Source organism: Parambassis ranga, chromosome 1 (genome assembly GCF_900634625.1).
Source record: "Parambassis ranga chromosome 1, fParRan2.1, whole genome shotgun sequence".
In the NCBI taxonomy this organism is placed as follows: domain Eukaryota; kingdom Metazoa; phylum Chordata; class Actinopteri; family Ambassidae; genus Parambassis; species Parambassis ranga.
In genome coordinates this window covers 12,269,338-12,292,071 of record NC_041022.1, presented here as the reverse complement: position 1 = coordinate 12,292,071, position 22,734 = coordinate 12,269,338, and the positions used below count along the sequence as shown (strand labels likewise).

The window sequence follows — 22,734 nt, the reverse complement described above, 5'->3', positions numbered from 1 at the left end:
ATTGCTGTAAAAGGTGCTGGTGAAGTGGCAGCGTACTGTAAATGTAAACAGTGTGGCTTCTGCAAGGCAATGTGAGGTCCATGCCTGAAGCCACACGTGGGAAGAGAAACAATATCAGCAGTGAGTTTTTTTTAGAAACAGACAGACTATAAACAACCACCATGTGATGAGGGCATCGACACCAAAATCATCCATGTGTCCTCACTGGATGATTCACTTTAGCATGCCATGCTTGCTCTTACGGATTCTCTGGACTGAGAGCTACCACAAATAACAGCCTCCATTATAAGACAACAAAGATATTTTGCAGGTCTTAAAGAAATCAGTTTTTTGCTCCCTGTTTGAACTATAAATCAAAAAGTTTGATTGTAGATTTTAAGATCCTGCCAATTGCACTTTGTGTAGTCATTTTGGGTCAATTTGAGATCAAGCAATGTGTCTGTCAACACTAAAAAGCAAAATTCTGTTTTGGATAACAGTACTTAACACATCTGATATGACAGAGAAAAACAACTGTATGGAAAAATGACTGTGAGAACATTTGAGTAGCAGTGCAGTGATTCATCCTAGGATGGCTTCTACCATCTATATTTGTTCTCAGAGCAGATGAAAGCAGGCTGCTTTTATTTAGTCTGTTGTGGGAGTTCTCAGACTTGCTTTGCTGCCAGGTTGGAGAAATCCCTCCAGATAGACTAATATATGAAAATCAGCTGCAGGAGGATGAGTAAACATTACGTTACAGGGCCTAGAAAACAATTCAACTGACAACAACCTAAGTGAAGCAATTTCTCTCACACTCGTTTATTCATTACCATAATCCAAACCCTTCACTCTATTTACGTTCCTTTAATGGTCTGTACCTGACTTTAGCTGTGGTCTCTACAGTGGGCAGCTGCACGGTCACCATGCCATCCGCGTTGGTCTTTCCCACAATGATGGGTTTGGTTTTCAGGATGTCTGGAGCAGTGGTGGCAGTGACGCGGTGCTGCAGGCCTCCAGCACTGTTGGCTCGGCTGATGAGTAGAAAGGAGTACTGGGTATCCGGCTCCAAGCCAGTGATCAGCTTCTGAGTCTGCTTTCCGCCCACTTCCACAGACTGGCCCTTTCCATATAGGATCTACAACATAGATGATAGAGATGAGATTTAGAGGTGTGAAAAGAAGTTTTGTAAACTTGATGTTATTATTATTTATTTTTGTATTGTCGACATATTAACACATTAGCAGTCCAGTTGGGCATTCAGCAGCTAGTTTGCAATAAGGAAATACTGAAAAAGTTATGAACTGCATCCTTTTTCTAATGTTCCTGTTTACTTAGATGTAGATGGTTTATCATCCCTGGAAAAGATTTAATTTGTTTTAGCTCAGAAAGTCAATATTTTAAGTAAAGTGTGCCAATTTTACAGTCAGGAAGAGGAAGATATGGCTTTATGATTTCAAAGCTACTAAATAGTTGGAAATTGGATAATAAATAATAAACTAGTTTACTGTTTAAACTATTATATATACTATAAGGGTGATGGCGTTTCATTTTATCCTCTTTTTGTCCCCACAGGTCTTTATAGAGGACCTGCCTTTGTGTTAAACCATTAGAGAGTGCAATAGTGCAAATCTATTTACAGTGAACGGCTGGGTTGGGTTCTTGTCTCGGATCTCCCAGGAAAGCAGAACAGAGTTCTTCATGGCTGCCTTCACTCTGAAATTGGTGGCAAAAACTAAAGAAAAAAAAAGAAAGAATACGACAAAAAATAAATGTGATTTCACAGCCTCAGTTTTCTCTCTACTGAACCACAACAGCCTTACCTGTGTATTGTTCTCTAGTACCAGTCTCAAGTTAACTATTTGCTCTGAATACTACACAGTTAGTGTGACTGGACAGGGACGCTTGCCCAAGACCCAAGACTCTTACCTTGCTTTGGGAAAGGGGTGTTGGGTCTAAGGCTACAATGATGAGACAACGAAAAAGGGCACTTAGGATGCTTCCAGCAGATGTCGTGTGTGCATGTGTCTACTTGTGGAACTTTGTTTGCACAGTAAGTGAGTTGTTTGGTTAGGAAGCATGTCTTGCACCCTAAGGAATGAAGATGGGTTTGTGAGAATGTGAGTGTGATCCTACCTTGGTCCAGCCGCTGCGTCCTAAACTGGACACTGGGGCTGTACGGCCCAGGCCCGACAGCTGTGAATGCACACACCCTGACATCATACACAGTATCGGCACTCAGACCCTCCAACACAACACTTGACCTGGGAGTGGGCACCACAACCTCTGAGGCATTTCCCCGACTGTTTATATCCTTGTACAGCACAGAGTGCTTCAGAATTTTCCCATTTTGCTCAAGGAGTGGGACGGATTTCCATGCCAGTCGAATCGAGGAGGCAGAAGTCTCCTCCAAGATAATATTTTCTGGGTATCCAGTCGGAGCATCTTCAGGAGTGGTCACTTCTTTTACAGCCTCCTCTCCATAACCCATTTTGTTACGGGCAGAGAGTCTGAACACATAGTTGGCTCCCTTGTAGATATCTTGGGCAGTGTAGCGGTTTTCCTTAGTGGGGAACTCCACCACTGTAAAGGGAAGGACGTCAACACGGCCGAAGGTAAGGCGGTACCCCAGGAGCGGCGTGGGTGGGTTTGGAGGTGGGTACCACTGAAGCAGAGCAGTGCCTGAATCAGTGGCACTCACAATCAGTTTGGGTTTCTCAGGCACTAAAAAAACAAAAAAACAAAAACAGAGAGAGAGGTAACAGTGGAAAGATAATTAGAGGCTAATTACAAAGCATATTATTCATAACCTCAAGCAAAAATGCAAAATATGATTAATATGGCACCAAATGGCTGGCTTCTTAGTGGCACAGAAAGCTGTGACAGAGTGAGATAGAACCAATTCAGTGATTTAATGGCCTCCAATGATCATTAGTGATGCCAAAGTCTCAACAATCATTACCAGTTATGTGTGTGCCTGTGTAGTTCTGTGCACATTTGGGTCTGTGCAAACACACTTACGTGGCAGGGCGGTGCACACGCTAACAGGTTTGCTGCGAGCTCCATCGCCCTTAGCAGTATAAGCCCCCACTGATACAGAGTAGGAAGTGTCTGCCTTCAGGTCTCCAAGCACCACCTCCTGCAGAACAACAAAAAGAATTGTCAGTGACAAAAGGCAGCTACCTTCAAGTGCCCTCAGGATAATGAGCAGTTTAGTGCTTTGATTTTTTTTTTTTTTTTAAAAAAAAGGAAATCAAGGTCAGAGTGGTCAAAATAGAATGAAAATGTACAACATGGGATTTTAATCTGAAAGGACAGACTGTTATTTAACTCCATCCTTTTCTCAGGCCATGAAATACAATTTGAGGTTATGTTGCTGCTGCTTTTCAGATATGTACTGGGAATATGGTTTGTGATTAACAATACCTAGAATTCTTAAGAACACAAGAGCTCAAAATGTTCATTCTCATTACAAAACGACATTTAACTACGTCAATGGCCAAATTTTGATTTGTCTCTACCTAAGCACAATATTTTCTTCATTTCTTGGCTGGTGGGTAACTTAAATAATCAGCATATCTGGCAATAATGTACCCAGAACTGACTTATACTATCCGTCATCTCTGTGTTTTTGGAGAAAAAAAAAACAGCCATGGAAATTGAGCCTGCTGGGTTTAAAGCTGCAATCTCATAGACATGACTCATCTACTCCCCATGCTCTGTGATTATTATGATCAAATAATAGGCTTAAAGAAAGGTTTACTTACATATACAGTTGAGTCATCATTGTCCCACTGAATGAAGGAGCGGTATTGAAAAAATGAGAGAAACACAAAATTTTTAATATTTACATTTTTTTAAATGCCCTCCCCAAAACACTCAAATTCACATAAAATTGTGAGCAATAATAGACCTGAGGCTGGTTAAAGGACCCACTCTTGACAGAAAGATAAATATGCCTGCTTCACCTACAGTGTATCTGCTGGTATGTTATTAGGCAAACTGCTTATTTGCTTTGTTGCTGTATCTACGTCAGACAATAACGATACTGAGAAAAATCCCCACTCACAAAAAAGGTTGAAATTCTAGATACAATTCAACAAAAACAAAACTAAAAAAAAGGAATAATTACCAATTTAGAGCTATTCTGGTATTTTTATCCCTTGTTTCCAGCAGTCTCACTATTTACACCGTGCTGAAATTCACTGTATTTATTAGGTGCTGACTGGTAGAGAATGACAGAAGGAACATTATTTTCTTCAAATAACCAAATACCTCCAAGAAAGCCCAATTTCTTAATAGCTTTAGTCAAACCACCATTTTCAACCAACATTACCATAACATTTAATGTTCTTCAAAGGTAATGTTGTTTGTGGTTTTATTTAGCTTTCTTAAATTATTTGCTGCCTTTTGGGTGTAAAGAGTATATGTTATAGTTACCTGCGTGTCCTCGATGAGGATGTCCTTGATGGAAGGCTGACCCTGAGGTTCTCCATAGTTCATCCTCACATAATGGACTTGGTAGCCTCGAACCTGACCGTGCTTCCTTTCCGGTGCCGGTGCTCGCCATTTCACGTTAATTGCAGAGGAATTCACTGTCCCCGCCTCCACTCCTCGCGGAGGACCACTTGGAACTACAAATGCATTTTGGGATATAGGTCAAGGGTCACAGTTGATGGGCACTCAAAACTCTCAAGAACTTTTTGTCTAGTCAAAAAATTAACTGGTTTCAGGGGGCAGTTACAAAAATTACCCTGAGGTGAAAAAATGTAAAAAACAAAAAACAAAAATTACAGCCCTCCAAAAAGTCTAAAACTGCTCTGATGTCTGGGAAAAATTCAAAATAGAAAAAAATGAGAGTGCTTGCAGAAAAAAAAGCAGTGGAGGATAAGAAGCAAATGTAGAGAAAGATAAGAATGGCAGATAGAAAAGGATTTGTTGCCAGGGGCAGATAAACAGTGGCAGGCAGTCAAAGAGAAAATACTGTTATCAAAAAAACCTTTCTCAAGCTGCCAAGAACTACACTTCTTAAAAAAAGAAAGAAAAGAAGAAACCTCCAACCACCTCATGCTATCTAACTGACCTATGCATGAGCACTCTGCAGGATGGTGGAGTCAGAAAAATGTCTTGGTGAAGAGCGACATTAAGTATCAAAACTATCACAAAAATACCTCCGATTGTTCAATAAAGTACACAAAATGAACTTAGATACTTGATATGTATTATTAACTGTTGCAAAGGAATTGGAGAGGATCTGAAAGGGCAGGCAGTGGGGAAAGGCTAAGGCACAGTTACAGCCAAAGGGTTTGTCTTGCTGTTGTTAGTGGGAAATATTGTTATCGTTAGACGGGAAATTCCCAACCATCCCTTGATGGGAGAAGGTGTGGAGAAAAAGATGCTGGTAAAAAAGGGATAAAAATGGTTTCTGGAGGAAAAATGGGCTACTGCAGACAAGAAAAAGCAGTGGTGAAGGAGCAGGAGGAGGAGATTTCCAGATGTTTCAGGTGGTTATTCAGGAAGAAAAGTGGAGGGTCTGACATTTGATCTTAAATGCATCATCCCGTCAGACTGCCTTACTGAGCAGTGGTGACTGTTAATTTGGGGTGCTTTGAGCTCATGAATGTTACGTTAGTTAGTTAGAGGTAGCCATGTTAGTAAGTTGGACCATCCTAAGAGAGGCATGGGGTTTTTGTTGGGAACATACCATCTTCCTCTGTGCGGATTAGCAGCTGTAAGCTTTCTGGTCCGTCTCCAGCTTCCGTGCACGCCCGCACTGTTATGCCATACTCAGTCCATTTCTCTAGGTTTTCCAGGAGATACTGGGAACTTTCCGGAGGAATTCCATCAATTCTTTTAGTTGTTTTGTTGCCCCCTGTTGTGGAGTACTGGATGGAGTATCCTGTAATGATGCCGTTCTGAAACTCCAGAGGAGGTGGAGCCCAACTTACCAGGATGCTGGTAGAACTGGGACTGGTGCATGTGATGTCCTGGGGAGGTGCTGAAGGAACTGATTGGCCAGTTTTGGAGGAAGTACAGTAGGATTTGTTTGGGTAAATGTTATTTGGTTGTGTGTGCATGGTGTTATTGGTGGGTGGAGGGGTGAGGAAGTGAGGTTTGCCGTAAAGGAATGTGGATGAAATTGAGTAGACGAGAGACAGAGAACAGAAGACAAAGAAACATAAAATGAAAACAAAACACTGGAGAACAGAAGCTCTTACGAAAAATGACCCTGTGACTATAAAGCAAGATGGCTGAACATAGATACTGAATGATGGGGTGTCAACTTCTGTTTGGTAGAAATGTTTGATAAATGAAAATGAGTGAATGGCTTAAAAGAAATGCAGCACAAAACACTGACTAGAGCCTGAATACACAGACATACCTGCCCATAACTTACTTGTTCTTACAGCCTACCCAAGCCTCTGTGATCCATGTTGGAGGTCTCATGTCTACCTACAGACCTTTGAACTCTTACCTTGATTTTATGGATTTTCTTACAGACCTCTGATTGGTATTCAACAAATGTAGTAATGCTATCAATCATCAATAAATTGACTACATTCCCTACATGTCTGAAGTTCAGTGGCTGAGTTGAAGTTCTGGAAATTATTAATTATATATTTGTTGCAATATCAATTCTGAGGTCGGCTAAATTCTGGATCATGTCCCCTTTTTGACAATGCAAAGGAGCAACAAAAGTCTCTAATCAAAGTATTAGTAGTATAGCTGCATTTGGCCTGTAATGTACAGTATTTCTGGTTCAGTATGTGATATGTTTTTGATTTTCACATTGTCAAAACTGAAACCTCTCTCTCACAAACACACACACACACACTGACACACCAGTGTCAGTGGCAAGTAGACCTACGTGTCTGTGGTGTGTCAATGGACAATTCATTGGTGTATGCTCCGATTCCATTTTTGCTCCTAGCAGCCAGCTGAAAGGTGTAGGTGGAGAAGGGCTTCAGGTTCTTGAGCTGATAGGAGGCAGTAGGCTCAAAGCTTACTTTCTTCTGCAGGAACAAAAACAATTGACAACAAAAGTTGAATTTAATACTCTTTATCATCAAGTTAATTCAACTCAATTCACATGCCTCAAGAATGTGTTGGAACAAGTTTAATTTCAAAGTATGCCAGAGAAGATTCTAGCATGCTTATGCACTTTGTCACGTCCCTGTCTTAAATGCGATACTTCAGTCACTGTCACTTTAAATGCAAATGAGCTTTCTCTGGCCACACCACCCCATGGAGTATGGCTGTGCCATTTGTCCTGGTGTCACAGATACGCAAGTATAGTGTATAGTGTATAACCCAATATAGTGTCCAAAAGATTATTAAAGGAGCTCCTTGTGATGTAATAAGGGGCTGCACACATGAATGGTGTGTTTCGATTAACGCTTTTTGATTAATAGAGAAATTAATGATTTATGATGGCATCGTCTATGCATAGTTTGCTGAATATGCTCAAATTTAATGCTCAGATCTCTTTTCCTTACCTCCTCTGTGTCATCTGCCCGTCGGTAAACCAGTTCATAACCTGTGATCTGGTTGTCTGGGCCCCCCTGTGGTGTGGGGGCCACCCAGGACAAAAGGATAACAGTCTCAGACTTGGCTTCACCTTTAAATTCTAATGGTTGGGATGGAACTGCAAAGTTAAGGAAGAACAGTAAGGTGACATGGGGCATTTAAATGGCATTTGCTTCAAATTTTCAGCATGTCGTAGTATCTATCTCTATCTGACATACAGTCACAAAACACATATTGCTTGTCATGTTTTACCTCCAGTTTTGGCTATAATCTGCAGGTCCTGAGACAATGGACCGTCTCCTACAGAGGTGAAGGCGAGCACTCTGATGTAATAAGTCTTGTTAGGAGTCAAATCCTGAATGGTGATGAAGTTGGCGCTGCGCACCATCTGCTTCTCCCACTGCACAACACAGGCACACATCACAATGCATAAGCAAAACACAAATGCACACTCATGTATTACACACTCAGACAACACAAGTTGTCATCTTTTATAAAGAGTAAAATTAAGCAAAAGCATTCACATAGAGATACACACCTGGTTCACTGGCAGCGTGTTGTCAGAAGTGTAGTACACTCTGTAACCAACCACCTGTCCGTTAGGCTCCTCTGGTTCATCCCAGTGGATCATGGCTGTTGTGGCACTAAGCATCCGACCAATGACCTGCAGACAAAGGAAGGAACTTTGTCTTTGACAACTGAATATCACATACTGAAAACCCATAAACAAGCATAATCATAGTGCATATCTGAAACAATATTTAAATGACTATAAAAGCATCTTTCAGCATCAATCTGACCTGTCGAGGAGGCGATGAGGGGGCCTGCTCAGCTGTACGAGCCTCTACAACCTCGCTTGAGGGGCCCTGGCCAATGGTGTTTACAGCTGCCACCCGAAAGTCATAGTGGGAGTAAGGGCTGAGGCCGCCCACACTGTAACGTGTTGTGGCAATGCCATCAATCTCTTTATAGGGGTCCTCGGAGCCTTTGGCACGGTGCTGGAGGAAGCAAGAGACAAAGAAGTAGGGAGAGAGAAAGTGTGTGAGAGAGGAAGCACACACTGATTTAAAGCTGCATTAGCCAGCTTGTGGTGTGTTGCAGTGTGCTCTAGATTTATGCTAAAATATACAGAGGGAAATAAGACACCCTGCATGTCGAATGGAGGTGTCCTGCTTTTTGTGAGTCTTTAGTCACTGCTGTTTAAACAGTTTGTGTTTCTAACATTTTAATTCACTACTCCACTCAGTACAAGACGCCACATTTCATTTGAACAATGGGAGAGTTTATTAACACAAAGAGAGACATAAGGCTCTTTTCTTTTATAGCCCTACTAAGTGAATGAGGTAGTTAACCGTTTCTATTTGTATAAAAATCTTTTGCTTTAGCTATGCCAAGTTCTTTGTTTTAGGCCCTGTAGTTGTTTTTCGCTGTAGGCAGTGTGTTTTTGTCACACCTGTATGATGTAGTATGAGACAGGTTCAGGGTTTCCAGAGTCCCAGGTGAGAGTGATGCTTGTTGCAGTTCTCTCCGTCACCACAGGGGTGCCAGGAACCTTTGGCAGAGCTGAAGGGGAGAAAAGAGAGCAAAACTTCATGAACTGCCCCTTTGTTGTTTACGAAAAAAGTCACATTTGTCAACTTGAAAACTGTCCAGACTGAAAAATCTGAAAACAATTAAGTGATGAGACTAGTTTACTATCAGAAAGATACCATGGCTATAATCTCTACATAACAATTAGAAGTACTAGGAAAGCAATTATAAACAAAATTAGTTCGATCACACAGTCATTCCAAAAACTTCTTATCTTTTTCTGAAAACAGATTTTTAACTTCACACATGTTAAATCCAAATTGAAAAACCGAAATATTAAGAAGCTAAATACATATTCAACTTTAACATTGATAAGAGAATAATTAACTAACACAACTTTTTTTGGGGGGTAGTCACTCTGCACAATTTAGTTTCCTTTGTTTCCCTTGGTTTATTTATTTGCACATGTATGTAATGTAATATAAAAAGGGAGTTCCTTTACATTCACTATTTCTTGTTTTGTGAAATGTTTTTTTTCAGTATATTGCACATGCTGTCCTTTCAAAAATATTCTGCTTTTTCCAATAACAATATAGCCAAAGTCTCAGTTAAGCAAAAGGCCAAACCATCTCTTCCTTTCTTCTTTAAATATTATTTTACTCCTCTAACCCACAGGCCACCACAAAACCCACCTTTCACAATAATCTGTGCCACCGCCTCAATCACACCGAGCGTTGACATGGCGACGCATGTGTAATTGTTAGACTGGCGTACGTCAGTCAGTTCTAGGACGTTGCGACCAATGGGCATGTCATCCTCGGGCGTCAGGTCTTCTGCTCCCAGCATCCACTTCACGTATGGCATGGGCGAGCCCACCGCGACACAGGTTATGTTGACGTTCCCCCCTGGCATGATCTCGCTGTCCGCTGGGGGAATGGAGAAGCGAGGGGGGACACGACGCACTGGAGCCAGGAGGAGGAGAGAGGTGATTAGAAATTTATGATTGTGCATAGCAGTGCAGAACACTCAGGGTCTATACACTGTGCAATGTTTTGTTTTTGTGCCATGGGCCCTGAGATGAAGTTTTATGGCATTCAAATTATACAGTAAGCATTCAGACAGCCTGGTACATCACCACAAGGGTGCATGTAATATCTTAATGTTTTATTAATGCTGTTTTCCAGGTGTGCTACAATAAATATTTTATGAACTAAAACACAGAAGATAAAAAAAATAAAAAAATAAATCACAGCAACCGCACATGCATTCACAGGGACAAACAGTATACAGTACACTTAAAAGGAACAAAATGCAGAGGGAGATTTAAACCTTCAGTATACCACAGATAAAAGACACACAATACAAATGGCAGTTAAATGGAAGAAGAGAAAATACTCAGGAGACTCAAAAGAGCAACACAGTCATAATTGTACCAACCTTCTCGTAGCTCTGCAGAGGTTGGTAGGATAAAGCACGGCAGGAGGGAGAGGAGAGAAAAGAATCAGAATATATCAGAGACGGGACAGAAGACAGAAAGAGAAAACAAGTTAGACAAGGAGCATGATAAGGTGGCAACAGACAGAGGGAAAGCCTGAGAGATTAAGAAGAAGAGAAATAAAGAAGTGAGGAGTAACAGAGGTCATAGATGGCTCATGTTGGTAAAAGCCTTTGCGTTTGAGGCAGCCTCCACTGCCAGCTGTCTCCATAGACTCCCTGTCAAACACTCACTGAGCAGCACTGCAAGATTTTACTGCCCCTGCAAGCAGTGTTAGATGCACATCACTGACTCTGTGCTGTTTGTGTGTGCATGTGCATGTATATATAAGGATTCAATGTATGACATAGATGTGTATGTGTGTGTGCATCCAATCATGTGCGTGTTTGTTTTGTATCCCTGGGAGCAATGTTGAAGTCAGAAAAGCATGCTACACTGTTTAAATCCTTTTTTTTGGGTGGGCAGACAACAGAGCAAAAAGCCTGAGGAATAAAAATGTCTCCAAGATTCAAATATTCGTGTGATGTGTGTGTGAATGTGTGTGTGTGTGTGTTGGCGGAGCGGGGAGGAAGACAGCGCCTGAGGAGGTGAGATGCCTGTCAGTTTTGGGGAGAAACACAAGTCTTAACCAGACAATGATTTGGTTTTTCTCTGAGGTCTAAAGGCTAAGAAGGGAGGGCAGACAGACTAATGGAATGGGTGAGACATTCAGTCCCTGATGTAAACAGCTCTCATTGTCACAACATACTGTTTTATGACGGCCAAAGAGCACACTGTCAGTTATACCGTATTAAATATTTAAAATGTAACAATTTAAGGAAATGTACATATATACATATATAAATGCTTTTTCTTGGCAATATGTGAATGGGAGTCAGAGACTCGGACTCAAGTCACATTTAAGTCACACAAAGAAAGACTTGTGACTTGACTTAGTCTTGCCCTCAATGACTTGAGACTTGACTTGGACTTGGGTGTTGTGACTCGTGAAGAGATTTCATGGAATTATTTATTTCATTATTTACAATGCCTTTGAACAATCAGCTAACAAGTGAACGGCAAACTGCAGAGTGTGTGGCGTCTGGATAAACAATGCCAGCTCAACAGCGTCCAACCTCACCTCTTAAGGCACAAGGATAGGACAGTCTTGGTTAGGTTAAGTTGAAACTTGGCCCATATGGACAGATAACCACTAGCAAACCACAGTTGTAGGTTATACAGACTAAATGCAGATTACAGCTTCTCTAGGAGGCATTTGATGTTATGAGCTAGCTGAGTTAGCTGACGAATACGCTCACAAGTACATTCTGGTACAAGATGCTTTCAATCTAATGAGAGAACGTAGATTTCAGTCATTTGAGATTTTAGACTTGACTTGGAATGGTATGGAATGGAATGTAACTTGCCTATTGGCTGATTTTGTTTTTTTTGTATGAAAGTCAAAAGCATATGCTGTAAGTTTGCCTTTTAACATGAACTTTACTTTCTCATTAAAATAATACTGACACACTATTGTGAACCAACATTAAGGACATCCAACAATGCAGGGAAACAAAACGAAATGAAAACATCAATAAACGTCCAAGAGTGCATCATAGTAATCCTTGATTCTCTAATTAGACTCTGCTCCAGTGGCTCTTATCCCCCTCTTACCTCTGACATAGAGGTTAGCTGGAGTGGAATAGCGTGTCCCATCGCTGTTGGTGGCAACACACTCATACTTCCCCTGGTCTGACTCCTCACTCATCTCTATCTGGAGGGCACCTAGATGGATGGAGGGATGGAGAGGAGGAAACCAAGAAGGAGAACAGACAGAGATAAGAGTCACACAGAGAGACGGAGAGAAAGGAAGAGCAATCACACAGAAGTGGGACACATCAGATAATTGGGAATAGCACAATCGTACATTAACATTTAAATGGTTAAAAAACTGCAGAAAGAAAAATGAGTCTGAGGGAGTTTTCAGCAAAAACAAGCTGAACTCTTGAGGAACAAGGAACAAGGGAGCCAAATCTGTAGAGCAACATTAACAAGTTTCTACCACTGTCAGCAAAATACTGCCCAAAACAAGGGTCAGCTTCCTGATTTAGAAATGAGAAGAAAACAAAGACAAAAAGAAGAAGAAGAAAAAGTACTGCTACAAAGCCTACAAAAACAGTACGCAGTCCTCATGCAAGGCAGAAACAAAGAAACCAAGCAGCGAAGATATGAAGAAATCCAGTCACAAATACAGCAGTTTGAAAAAAACCTTTGCTGGAAATTGAGCAAATCATGTTTCAGTTTTCAAGGATAAAATGTGTGAAAATATCCCCAACCCTTTCAGATCCACCAATGGGATCAGGAGTGTGATGTCAATATAAAACACGCCCAATATGGAGGTAAAGACATCAACCGACCTCTCTCAAGGTCCAACAGATTAAAAAAAAAAAAGGAACGACATACGCAAAGCCTTGGGAAGGGACCGATGTTTTCTCGTTCCCTGAAAATAGAAAAACTGTCAAAAAAGTCAACCAGAGATTCTTTAAAGATGGTGTGGAAAGGCAAAAAAGCGCCCATAAAAACTTTATCAAAAAAGTGGTTGTTTGGGGCTTTTTATCGGTAATGGGAGAGAAAAGAGAAAGTGATGGTAAAAACCATGGAGAAATGTGTGTGCAGGTTTTGCAGGTTTTGTGTGTGTATCATCTGAGTCGTTGCCATCTGGACTTTTCAGGCTGAGCGACTAACAGCTGGGAGGGAAAACAAAACTGGGACGTTTGATTGGGCAAATATAGACAAGGTAGAAAGAGAGGCCGGGTCAAACTTAGGTCGAGACCCCTCCCCCAAAAAAGAAAGACATAAAGAAAGAAAAAAATTGAAAAGCAACACACAAACAAGTAGAGGTGAGTATGATCACCTCGGAACTAAGCAACAAATAAATTAAGGCTGTAAACACATCATGCTTTAGATTAGAGGATGTGAAAAGTTAAGTGACATTGACAGCAGATGGATACAAAAGAGAGATCACAACATGGCGAGGAAGGAAGCACTGTAAACTGACGTTAAAGAGAATGCTGAGGCTGGAATGGAAAAACAAAAAGGTGACGAGGATGACAGATGACAAGAGGGAAGGTGACAGTCATAGTGTAATGAATTGCTTGCTCAACTCCAATTCCTCCTCTTGCGCCTACTGCAGATCTGAAGCAGCTGGATGAGTATTACCAATAAAGCATGGAGTCTCTTGAACTCGTATTGATAAACCCACCCAGGACTGCTTTTCAGATCTGCAAGTCAAGTAGGAACCAGGGGTTGAAAAGGAATCAGGCCACTGTGTCATGTTGGTTCCTCCCAGCGGTCTTACCTCGTATGGGCGTGCCACCTGAGTGGGCAATGAATGCACGAGATTAGAGAAGGAGAAGAAGAAGAAAATGTTAGTACCACAGAAGGAGACGGGGATAAGGAAAGGAAAGCACTGGGGGGTTGGGGGGTGGGGGGGAGGTAACTTGGAAAGGAGAAGAATCAAATTAGAGAGAAAGACTCAAAATATAGATCCTTAGAGAGTTAGAGGAAGAATAGGCATAAAAGAAATAGACAGAGTAAATAAAGACAGAATAAGCCTGAGAAGAGAAAAGCAGATCATAGATAGAGTGACAGACAGTGACAGAGCTATAAGGAGATGGGTTATTGATTTGACTTCATTGATTTGCAGCAGGGGCAGATGTGGCTGTAGGAGTAAGGTAGTGTCTAAACTGTGCGTACCTGGGTCTCTAAGAGGTGAGCTGTGGACTCTTTAAGTACATTAACTCACTCTTAAGCTGTTCTTGTCCTCCATACAGATAGAAACCAGGTCTAGATATGATCCAGCTAGTTGTATATATATAAAAATCCACTCTCCAATAAAAAACTCCACTAAATGTGACATCAGGCTGTATAGTTAATATATAATATTTGAGTTTACATAGCTGCAACAGCATACAGAGCAAACAGTGTCTCTAACATTTAGATGGGAGGCTGTGGGGCTTCTTCTATATGGTCCTTACAATAATAAAATAAAAGATTGAAAAATGTGGTTGAAGCCAGTTTGTACTGAACTTCATGTCAGAAACAGTTACATCAAATGTGACATTTTGACTGGCTAAAAAGTAATGATCTCATTACATTTATCTGATGATGTAGCTTTAACATCTAGGATGCAAATGAAACTTCCACTTTTTAGCACCTTTTTGCTCTTATTTGTACACTAAATGTTCAGGACTTGACATAACCCAACTGCTGGGAGTGCTGGTTGTTGCACTGCCACACAAAAAGGACCCCATCCTGTCAAAGTACTTTCAGCAGGATTTCAACTGAAACTGACAGCAAGGAAAATTTCAACAAAAACATCTAAAACATCAGCAGTAAATGTCAAGCTGATGTCTGAGCCCCTCTGAATCAAAGAGCACCAGAGTAGTTGTGGACTTGAAGTAAACATCCAAATTCAAACTGTGAGAGTCCATTGTTTGAGACACTGAAATGTTTTGGTGGTCTCACAGAATATGATGCCGAGATGAGAAATACGGTTTGTATAAAAAGAAAGGCCAGGCTGCAAATACACTGTTATGTTTATAACTGACACCTGAAATGCTGCCAGCATTTAAATGACAATGAAAGAATAGGGGAAAGCAGCCTTTACTTTTGTCTTATTGTGTTTTGGTCTCAAACTCCAGTACCTAAAGTAGGTATATACATTTTACACTAATATCCAATGTGCCTGCAGATTCTCTGTTTGCGAAATTAACTTGAGTCCAGAACAAAAACCCTCACATTTAAGAAAGTGAGAGCAGAAACCACTTTATTTAAGTGATCTCACACTTTACTCAGATATATGTGAAAGCAGACGTGCAATTTAAAAGAAAAAACGAATGTGATTGTAGCCAAATTATAACCTTTTATTCTGAAATTATCAAATATCTTTACTTTATCGTTAAAGTACTGAAGAGTGGATTTTTTAAAAACCCTGTCAAGCTGTATTTTACTGGTGCAAAAAACACTACACGTCCATGAACAGACCACTATAAGCCTACACTGCTGTAAACGCGTTGAGTAGGACAAACGCTACATTGTACAGTCTAGAAGTCTGAAAGAAACGTGGTCGCCATTGATTTCCTGACTCTGGCTCCTAACAGCTATCTAGAGCTGATGGCTTATTGACTGGTAACTCTATACAGCAAAGTGGAGAGAATAAGTGGGTGAGTAAATGACAGAGTGAGTGAGTGAGGGAAAGAATAATTGAATCAGTGAAGGAGTGGAAAAGCAAATAGGTGAGTGTGAGGAGAAAGTTATAATAATTCTTTGGGTGTGGAAAGGCTGCAGGTGCACAGGTGAGGGTGAGACTAGCAATACTCTAAGGTGACATATGATATGTGTGTGTTCATACATGTGTGTGTGTGTGTGTGTGTGTGTATTCTATTCCTATTTGTAGCATCTATCATTAACCAAAGCAATGTGTGCGTGCCTGTTTGTGTGCTTCGATATTGAGTGTGACTGTTAGTAAAATGCATGCCATGCATTTTAATAACACCGTAGTAATTATAAAGGTGAGCAGCAACAGTAGCAACATTAGTGGACAGTATATAGAGAAGTGGACAGTGAGGGTGTGGGCCTCAGAACAGAAGCACTTACCAAAGGACTCTGTGGTTAAAAAGATACAAAGAGAAAAGACACAGCATAGACATGGCATTACAATCGGACCATTGTTTACAGAGATGAGTTGACTTAGAAAAACACCTTGAAAATGTACTGGAACTCCAAATATTTGACATTTTTAAATTATAACAATTTTACTGTAAATATTTTGATTGTAAAATAAAGGTCAAAAAAGATATTAAGCAGAGCACTGGGGGTTGAGCCAGATAATAATAATAATAACAAAAACAGGGACAGAAACAAAGAGGTTGTTGGCCATAAAGAAGCCTGAGAGGTGGGTGTCCAATCACAAGAAAAACGGGGAGGTCCAGACTTGGTTGCTGCAGCAAAAGAAGGACCGATGAGGGACATATTGGGATTTCACACACTACTGTGGCAAACTGTGAAATTTATTGTATTTTTGCAAAGTAATTTGTCAGATTTGTTATTCCTCAAATCTGGAAGTCATCCATGACACACTTTCCAAGAAATTGGGAAAAGCAAAAGGTTATTTGATTGTTTAGTCACAGCAGTGAGCTTTATTAGAGAGGAAATTCCTTCAGTACACGCCACCATCACCTGGTTTTACTTTGCGAATTTCATCAGTGTTCATGTGTTGAGTTTATAGACTTGTAGTGTGCTGATGCTTTCCAGAAGCATTTTAAATAAGTCTTAAGTAAAGGAGAGAAAAAAATTACAGTATATGTGATGGTGATTTGCACCGGAAGTCCTCCGAGAGTTTTGGAGAAAAGTTGGGAGTTCACTTGAAGAGTTTAGAAGGGTTGGCAACCATACACAGTCAACTCAGCAGCAGCAGCAGCAGAGAGGCAGCTGAAAAATACAGCCAGTAACCACAGCAGGAGGAGTGTGGAACAGTAATAAGGGAAAGGGGTGAACAAGGGCAGGGATAACTGAAAGTTTGTAGGAGCAGAAAATAATAAAATGGGTTAAGGGAAAAAAGACAGGGGGGGATATTGAGAGGAGGATAAAAGCAACCCAGGGGAGAAATCTTAAGGAAGAAATAAAATAAAAGGCACGGGAGGATAAGGGGAAAAAAGCTGAGGGATGAAAACAGTGGTTTACCTGAGCGGAGCTGCTTGATTCGTCCATTGTTATTAGATGTGTTGACCGGCAGGAAATCCTTGAACCAGGTAATTTCTGGGTCAGGGTTGCCGCTTGCAGCACAGAGCATTGTGGCAGTCCGAGAACGCTCCACCACTTTCAGCTGGGGGCCCATGTCAATGGTGGGAAACCCCGCCGGAAGCTGGTCCTCTGCAAGGATCAAATGTACAAGTCAAAACTTTAACCTCATAGGACGCCACAACAAACGCCCACAGTCATCCTGGTCTACACTTTTCTGTAATGAAGCTGGAATTCTCATTAATTCTTTGTACCTTTTTTTCCCCAAAAGGTTCAGTTAATCCAAATTTACAGCACAGATCTAAAGTCCTGCTGACTCAGACTGATGCAACATGTATGTAATAAAATGCTGTTTGTGATTAATATTCTAAATGTCAGCTCTACATCAGTATGTCATCCTATTTGTGTGCTTGTTTTCTGTCTATCAGTATTTCACAGATAAATGTAAAAGCAGACGCACATCCTGTGTATCAGTTCAAGCTAACAGGATGTCCACATGTATGAGGAACACTAAGAACTCCTTATTAACAAAAAACAAAAACCAGTTTATGGTGACTGAAACCAGCACTCCTGTGTACAGTGAAAAATAGGTTTGGGTAGCCTGCACCGCTTCTGACTAAAAGTTTTGTAAAAGCACATTTTGCTCATATAAGAAAATAGTTTTTTGTACTCTATCTCTGAATACTGCGTATAAGTGTTTTGTAAAAGTAAATAGGCTATGTTCAAGCGAGATAACATGCTGCTTGAAATGTGAAGAGATGCAGCTTAAGTAGGGAAATGACCCCGGCCAGGCTCTGTTATTAGTCTGGTGTCAAAATATGATTTACATAAGAACTGAGATCTGAGGAAACACTTTAAAGGACTCTAAAGGAGGTCAGACAGAATAAATAACATTTCTTTATACCTGACAAAGTAACTAAAGCTTGGGCAACTGTTCTTTAAATAGGAATCAATTCCAAATCAAATACTCTTTATTCTTTTGGGCAGCTACAATTTTTACAGCTCGGTCTACTCAACACAATCCTCTGTAGCAGTTCAGCCTTTGCATAAAACAGGCGAGTCCAATAAGACATACAGTATCCACTGGGACTTGCCCACTTTAGGGAAGGCAAATCAAATGTGAATTCATAGACAGCGGAGGCAATTAAATCAAACATAAGTCATTCCACTGCGTTAGGAGAAATCAAAGGCGGTGGGCCAACTTTATGCAGCAGTAGATTTAAGAGCAGGGAGGGGACAATGCTTCAAGGAGGCACGGGATCAAAGACAGCTGAACCCAGTCAAACTGAGGAGAGACTGTACCCACCCTCAGTGCAGAGCAAATCAGATTGTAAAAACATAACTTTGTTGAAGGCTGCACTTTGAAAGCGTGAGGTAAAATATCAGATTCATGACTCATTCATAATAAAGTAGGTAAAGACAGCTGTGATGAAAAAAAGTAAGATGAGAAAGGAACGTGTTCCTGCATGTATTTGATCTAGAAGGCAGCCTATTTTAATCGCACCATTTTTTCTGAAAAACTCCAGAATCCCTTGTGACTTTATCCCTCTCCACCACACAGAGCCTCATTAACGGGAAATCCTAGCGCTGAACCACGCCAAGGAGATGCTAATTCTGGTACTAGCCCATCGAACCATAGCCGATGGGTTCGTGAGACGCTGGCTTCACGGGCGTGTGTGTGGCCTTTTAACAGCTCCGGTTTCAATCAATCACAACGCCTGACAAATGGAAACATGGACATATTAAACCAAGAGAACAAGATGAGAAGGTGTTTGTGTGTACGAGCGTGTCTGTGTGCGTGGGTGGTGAAAGAGGGCAAAAGTGCAAAAAAAAGAGGAAAGAGTAGAAGAGAACAGATTAGGAAAGACTGGGACAAAGAAAGAGTGACAGAAAGGAAAACACTAAGAACAAGGGGGAGAGTAAGAGAAAAATAGACAGAGGGGGAGAGAAAGAGCGCTAGGGACCAATACAGCATAACAATCCTGATTCTCTCCGCTTTCATTATGCAAACGCTTACTTCAAAGCCAGCCCCTCATAGGCAGGAATAATGCATTCTATTTCATCTACCTGGGGTGGGACACTGAACATCGAGGATGCACAGCTAGAATGCCACTCCTTCGGATCCTGCATCTTTCTCTGCACTCTCTCTACAACTACTCAAATGTGCACAATAAAAAAGAGTTGCAATCGGATCTCGTTTTGATGATGACCCACAGACACACACACATTTTAATTTCATGTTGCAGTGATATAGGCCATAGTAGTAGATTGCATGTACACACACTAACACTAGCACATGCACAAGCCTCACACCGTATCAATCATAGGGACAGGTGTAAGCAACACCACAGTGTGTTTGGGACAAAGCCTCTCTGGCATGTGTGTGTGTGTGTGTGTGAGAACACTAGCAACTAAGAACCCCTGAGGTCAGGGCAGATGTGTAACCCAACACTCCCTTGTTGACGGAGCCTTCCAAACATCACACTGTTTCATTTGGATGTGCTCCCACTCCACTATTTCCACTGTGAGCGATCCAGATAATTTCACAGCTCATAGAAAAGCCCGGTCTCCCAATCATGGGAACTGCTGTGAGAACACTGTCTTCTTTATATGAGACCTAAAATAAAATCCACACACACACTGCTTGCTGGGTTTGTCATCTGTGAATCTGGAAGATTGCGAGCAGTCTGGTCTCACAATCATAGGAACTACAGAATGAGCTGGCTGCTGTATTGGAATCCCCCGGTGTAATATGTGCACCTGCAAACAAAACTGCTTCTTCCATTCATGACTGACTCAGAGGAGAAACAGCAGGAAGCAGTGATAATACAATTAATGCTTGTATAATATATTTCAATACAATCTAACACATCAGCCCAGCTCGACCCTGCAGTTCTTTATTCAGATGTTTTGTGCTGCCAAACACATTCTGTGTGTAGCATTAAAATACGTGCAATATATGACATATGTTAATTTTTTTTATTAATTTAATTTCATGTTTTTTAAAAATCTCAACAGATTCTTTAAATCATATATTCACCTGTGCCCCTGCATGTTGTTGCCTAGTCCCCCTTTGTTGCCACAGTTGCTCCGTAGGCGTAGACTTAATTAGCATTGTGTGGTCTTGTTTGGCTGTGCTATTATTTGTTTAATAATCTCCCTGCTCTGTCTGTGGCTCTGTCTGTGAATCAGTGTGTGAATGGCTCGGTCAGAAAAGATGAATACCCGATGAATGTGCAGTTCTAATGATATTTTTTTATAAATGTCATAGTAGCATTGGTCACAGGTTCTTTGTGTTACAGTGTCCTTTAACACAATCAAAGGACCCTAAATTAGAATTTACTATTCGTATTATAACTTTGTAACTAACACACACGGATGCACACTTTTTTTTTCAAACCATGAATTATACAGCATCCAACTGCAAAGTGGATACTAAAGCATATAATTGCTCTCTGCTTCATTATTATTTTAGCCATTGCCAATCACAGACATTTACTGGAAGCCAAGATTTCAATTAGCCTGGTTCTAATCCACAGTAATTAAGCCGGCTGACCTTAACACCGGATCCCCTCTGTCAGACAGTCAGTCAGTCACTGGAGCTGTGAGTGTCTTTGGAGAGCCAGGGGACAACGTGGAGACGTGACTGACAAGTGCGTGTGTGTGTGTGTAAAACTGTGTGTGTGTGTGTGAATGTGTGTGTGTGTGTGTGCGCGTGTGTCTTGTAACTGACATTTGGACTGACAGTCTATCAGGGACTATTAGCTGCTCCCAGGTGGCCTCTTATTCATCCACAACACAATGACTCCTCAGAGGAACAGAAAGAGGCTAATCACTGCATAAAGACAAACTGTCTCAGATTGAGGATACATTCGTGTGTGTCGCCTGTGTGCTTGAGTGGCTATGTTGTTTATAAAGTAAAAGAGTGGAGATGAGTGGGCTGGAGCCGCCATCATGAGAGGCAGAGGATGGAGAAAAAAAAAACAAAAACAGATGCAAAAAACATAAACAAGAGCATGTACAGGTGCACACACACATAAGTCAGCATGCACAACTACACAAACATGGACACACATACTAAGACAACCATGTGAGGCAGGAAAAATTCTGGATGGATGGAGCGGAACGGTGCAGAAGATGCAAAGAGTAGTCTGTTGTGAATAATTTAAAGGTTGCTGTGTAGTGGACCTAAGAGCATGTGGAGAGACAGAGAGTGAGAGATAGAGAAAAGGAAGAAAAGTGTTTAAAAAATGAAGAGCAAAACAAAAAGGGAATGGACTTGGTGAAAGGAGGGAAAAAAAGCTCAGCTCAGACAGACAAAACAGAAAGACAAGAGACTGTAGGAAGAACTGCAAACTGCGTTATCACCCCTCAGAGAGACAAGATGCAAAGAGAAGGAGAGGAGATGGTTGAACAAAAGGCAGCACGTCCTTTCCCCATGAGCATGTACTGTAAAGACAGGCGATGTAATTATCTACACTTGAGCAACTTCACTCACTAAGACACTCTTGAGCTTGAAACTATCGGTACATAATGTTCTCCTAATGGACTCCAGTAACACTAACATCACTATCTGCATTAATGGCCTCGCTAACACTAACCCATCTATTTCAAGTAGATCCTGGCTTACGCTTACATGTCCATATGTGAAGAAACACCTCCCGACACACTCATTTCTCCTGCACATATAGTTTTTTAAGTTTATGACATATAATCTATTATAGCCAATGTCTTTATATTCTTTTAAAGGCAGTTTGTGCTTGCTCTTCACACAGTCTCTTTAAACTTAGCAGCTAATTTGCACATGCACAGTTGGTACCCCGGAGCCAGCGGCCATGTGGACACAACAAATAGGTGGATGAGTGGGCATCCATGCAGAACCTTGTGTGCACCCTGTGATAAAATGTACTTCCCACAGACCATAAAATACACTCAACAAAAATATAAACGCAACACTTTTGTTTTTGCTCCCATGTTTCATGAGATGGACTTGAAGATCTAAACTTCATTCCAGATACACAATATTACCATTCCTCTCAAACATTGTTCACAAATCTGTCTAAATGTGTGATAGTGAGCACTTCTGCTTTGCTGAGATAATCCATCCCACCTCACAGGTGTGCCACATCAAGATGCTGATCTGACATCATGATTAGTGCACAGGTGTACCTTAAACTGCCCACAATAAAAGGCCACCCTGAAATGTGCATTTTGTTTCTGCTTTATTGGCGGTCTGGGGACTCAGAACCAGTCAGTATCTGGTGTGACCACCATTTGCCTCATGCAGTGCAACACATCTTCTTCACATAGAGTTTATAAGATTGTCTATTGTGGCCTGTGGAATGTTGGTCCACTCCTCTTCAATGGCTGTGCGAAGTTGCTGGATATTAGTGGGAACTGGTGCATGCTGTCGTATACGCCGG

The 22,734-nt window shown here is 41.1% G+C and overlaps 1 protein-coding gene across 1 annotated transcript in view; it reads right to left on the bottom strand.

Annotated features, from left to right (window-relative positions):
• Nucleotides 1-22,734, bottom strand: part of ptprdb (protein tyrosine phosphatase receptor type Db) — a 133,797-nt gene that overhangs the window by 22,451 nt on the left and 88,612 nt on the right. The window contains exons 9-27 of the mRNA XM_028408344.1: nt 17,255-17,443; nt 16,169-16,177; nt 13,869-13,886; nt 12,185-12,295; nt 10,474-10,485; nt 9,729-9,998; nt 8,960-9,069; nt 8,307-8,504; nt 8,045-8,170; nt 7,759-7,906; nt 7,476-7,624; nt 6,848-6,992; nt 5,684-5,986; nt 4,420-4,613; nt 3,747-3,773; nt 3,001-3,118; nt 2,116-2,703; nt 1,620-1,714; nt 861-1,117 (exon numbers count right to left, since the gene is read on the bottom strand). Of these exons, the coding sequence (XP_028264145.1) occupies nt 861-1,117; nt 1,620-1,714; nt 2,116-2,703; nt 3,001-3,118; nt 3,747-3,773; nt 4,420-4,613; nt 5,684-5,986; nt 6,848-6,992; nt 7,476-7,624; nt 7,759-7,906; nt 8,045-8,170; nt 8,307-8,504; nt 8,960-9,069; nt 9,729-9,998; nt 10,474-10,485; nt 12,185-12,295; nt 13,869-13,886; nt 16,169-16,177; nt 17,255-17,443 (3,067 nt within the window). The remainder of the gene's footprint in view (nt 1-860; nt 1,118-1,619; nt 1,715-2,115; nt 2,704-3,000; nt 3,119-3,746; nt 3,774-4,419; nt 4,614-5,683; nt 5,987-6,847; nt 6,993-7,475; nt 7,625-7,758; nt 7,907-8,044; nt 8,171-8,306; nt 8,505-8,959; nt 9,070-9,728; nt 9,999-10,473; nt 10,486-12,184; nt 12,296-13,868; nt 13,887-16,168; nt 16,178-17,254; nt 17,444-22,734) is intronic.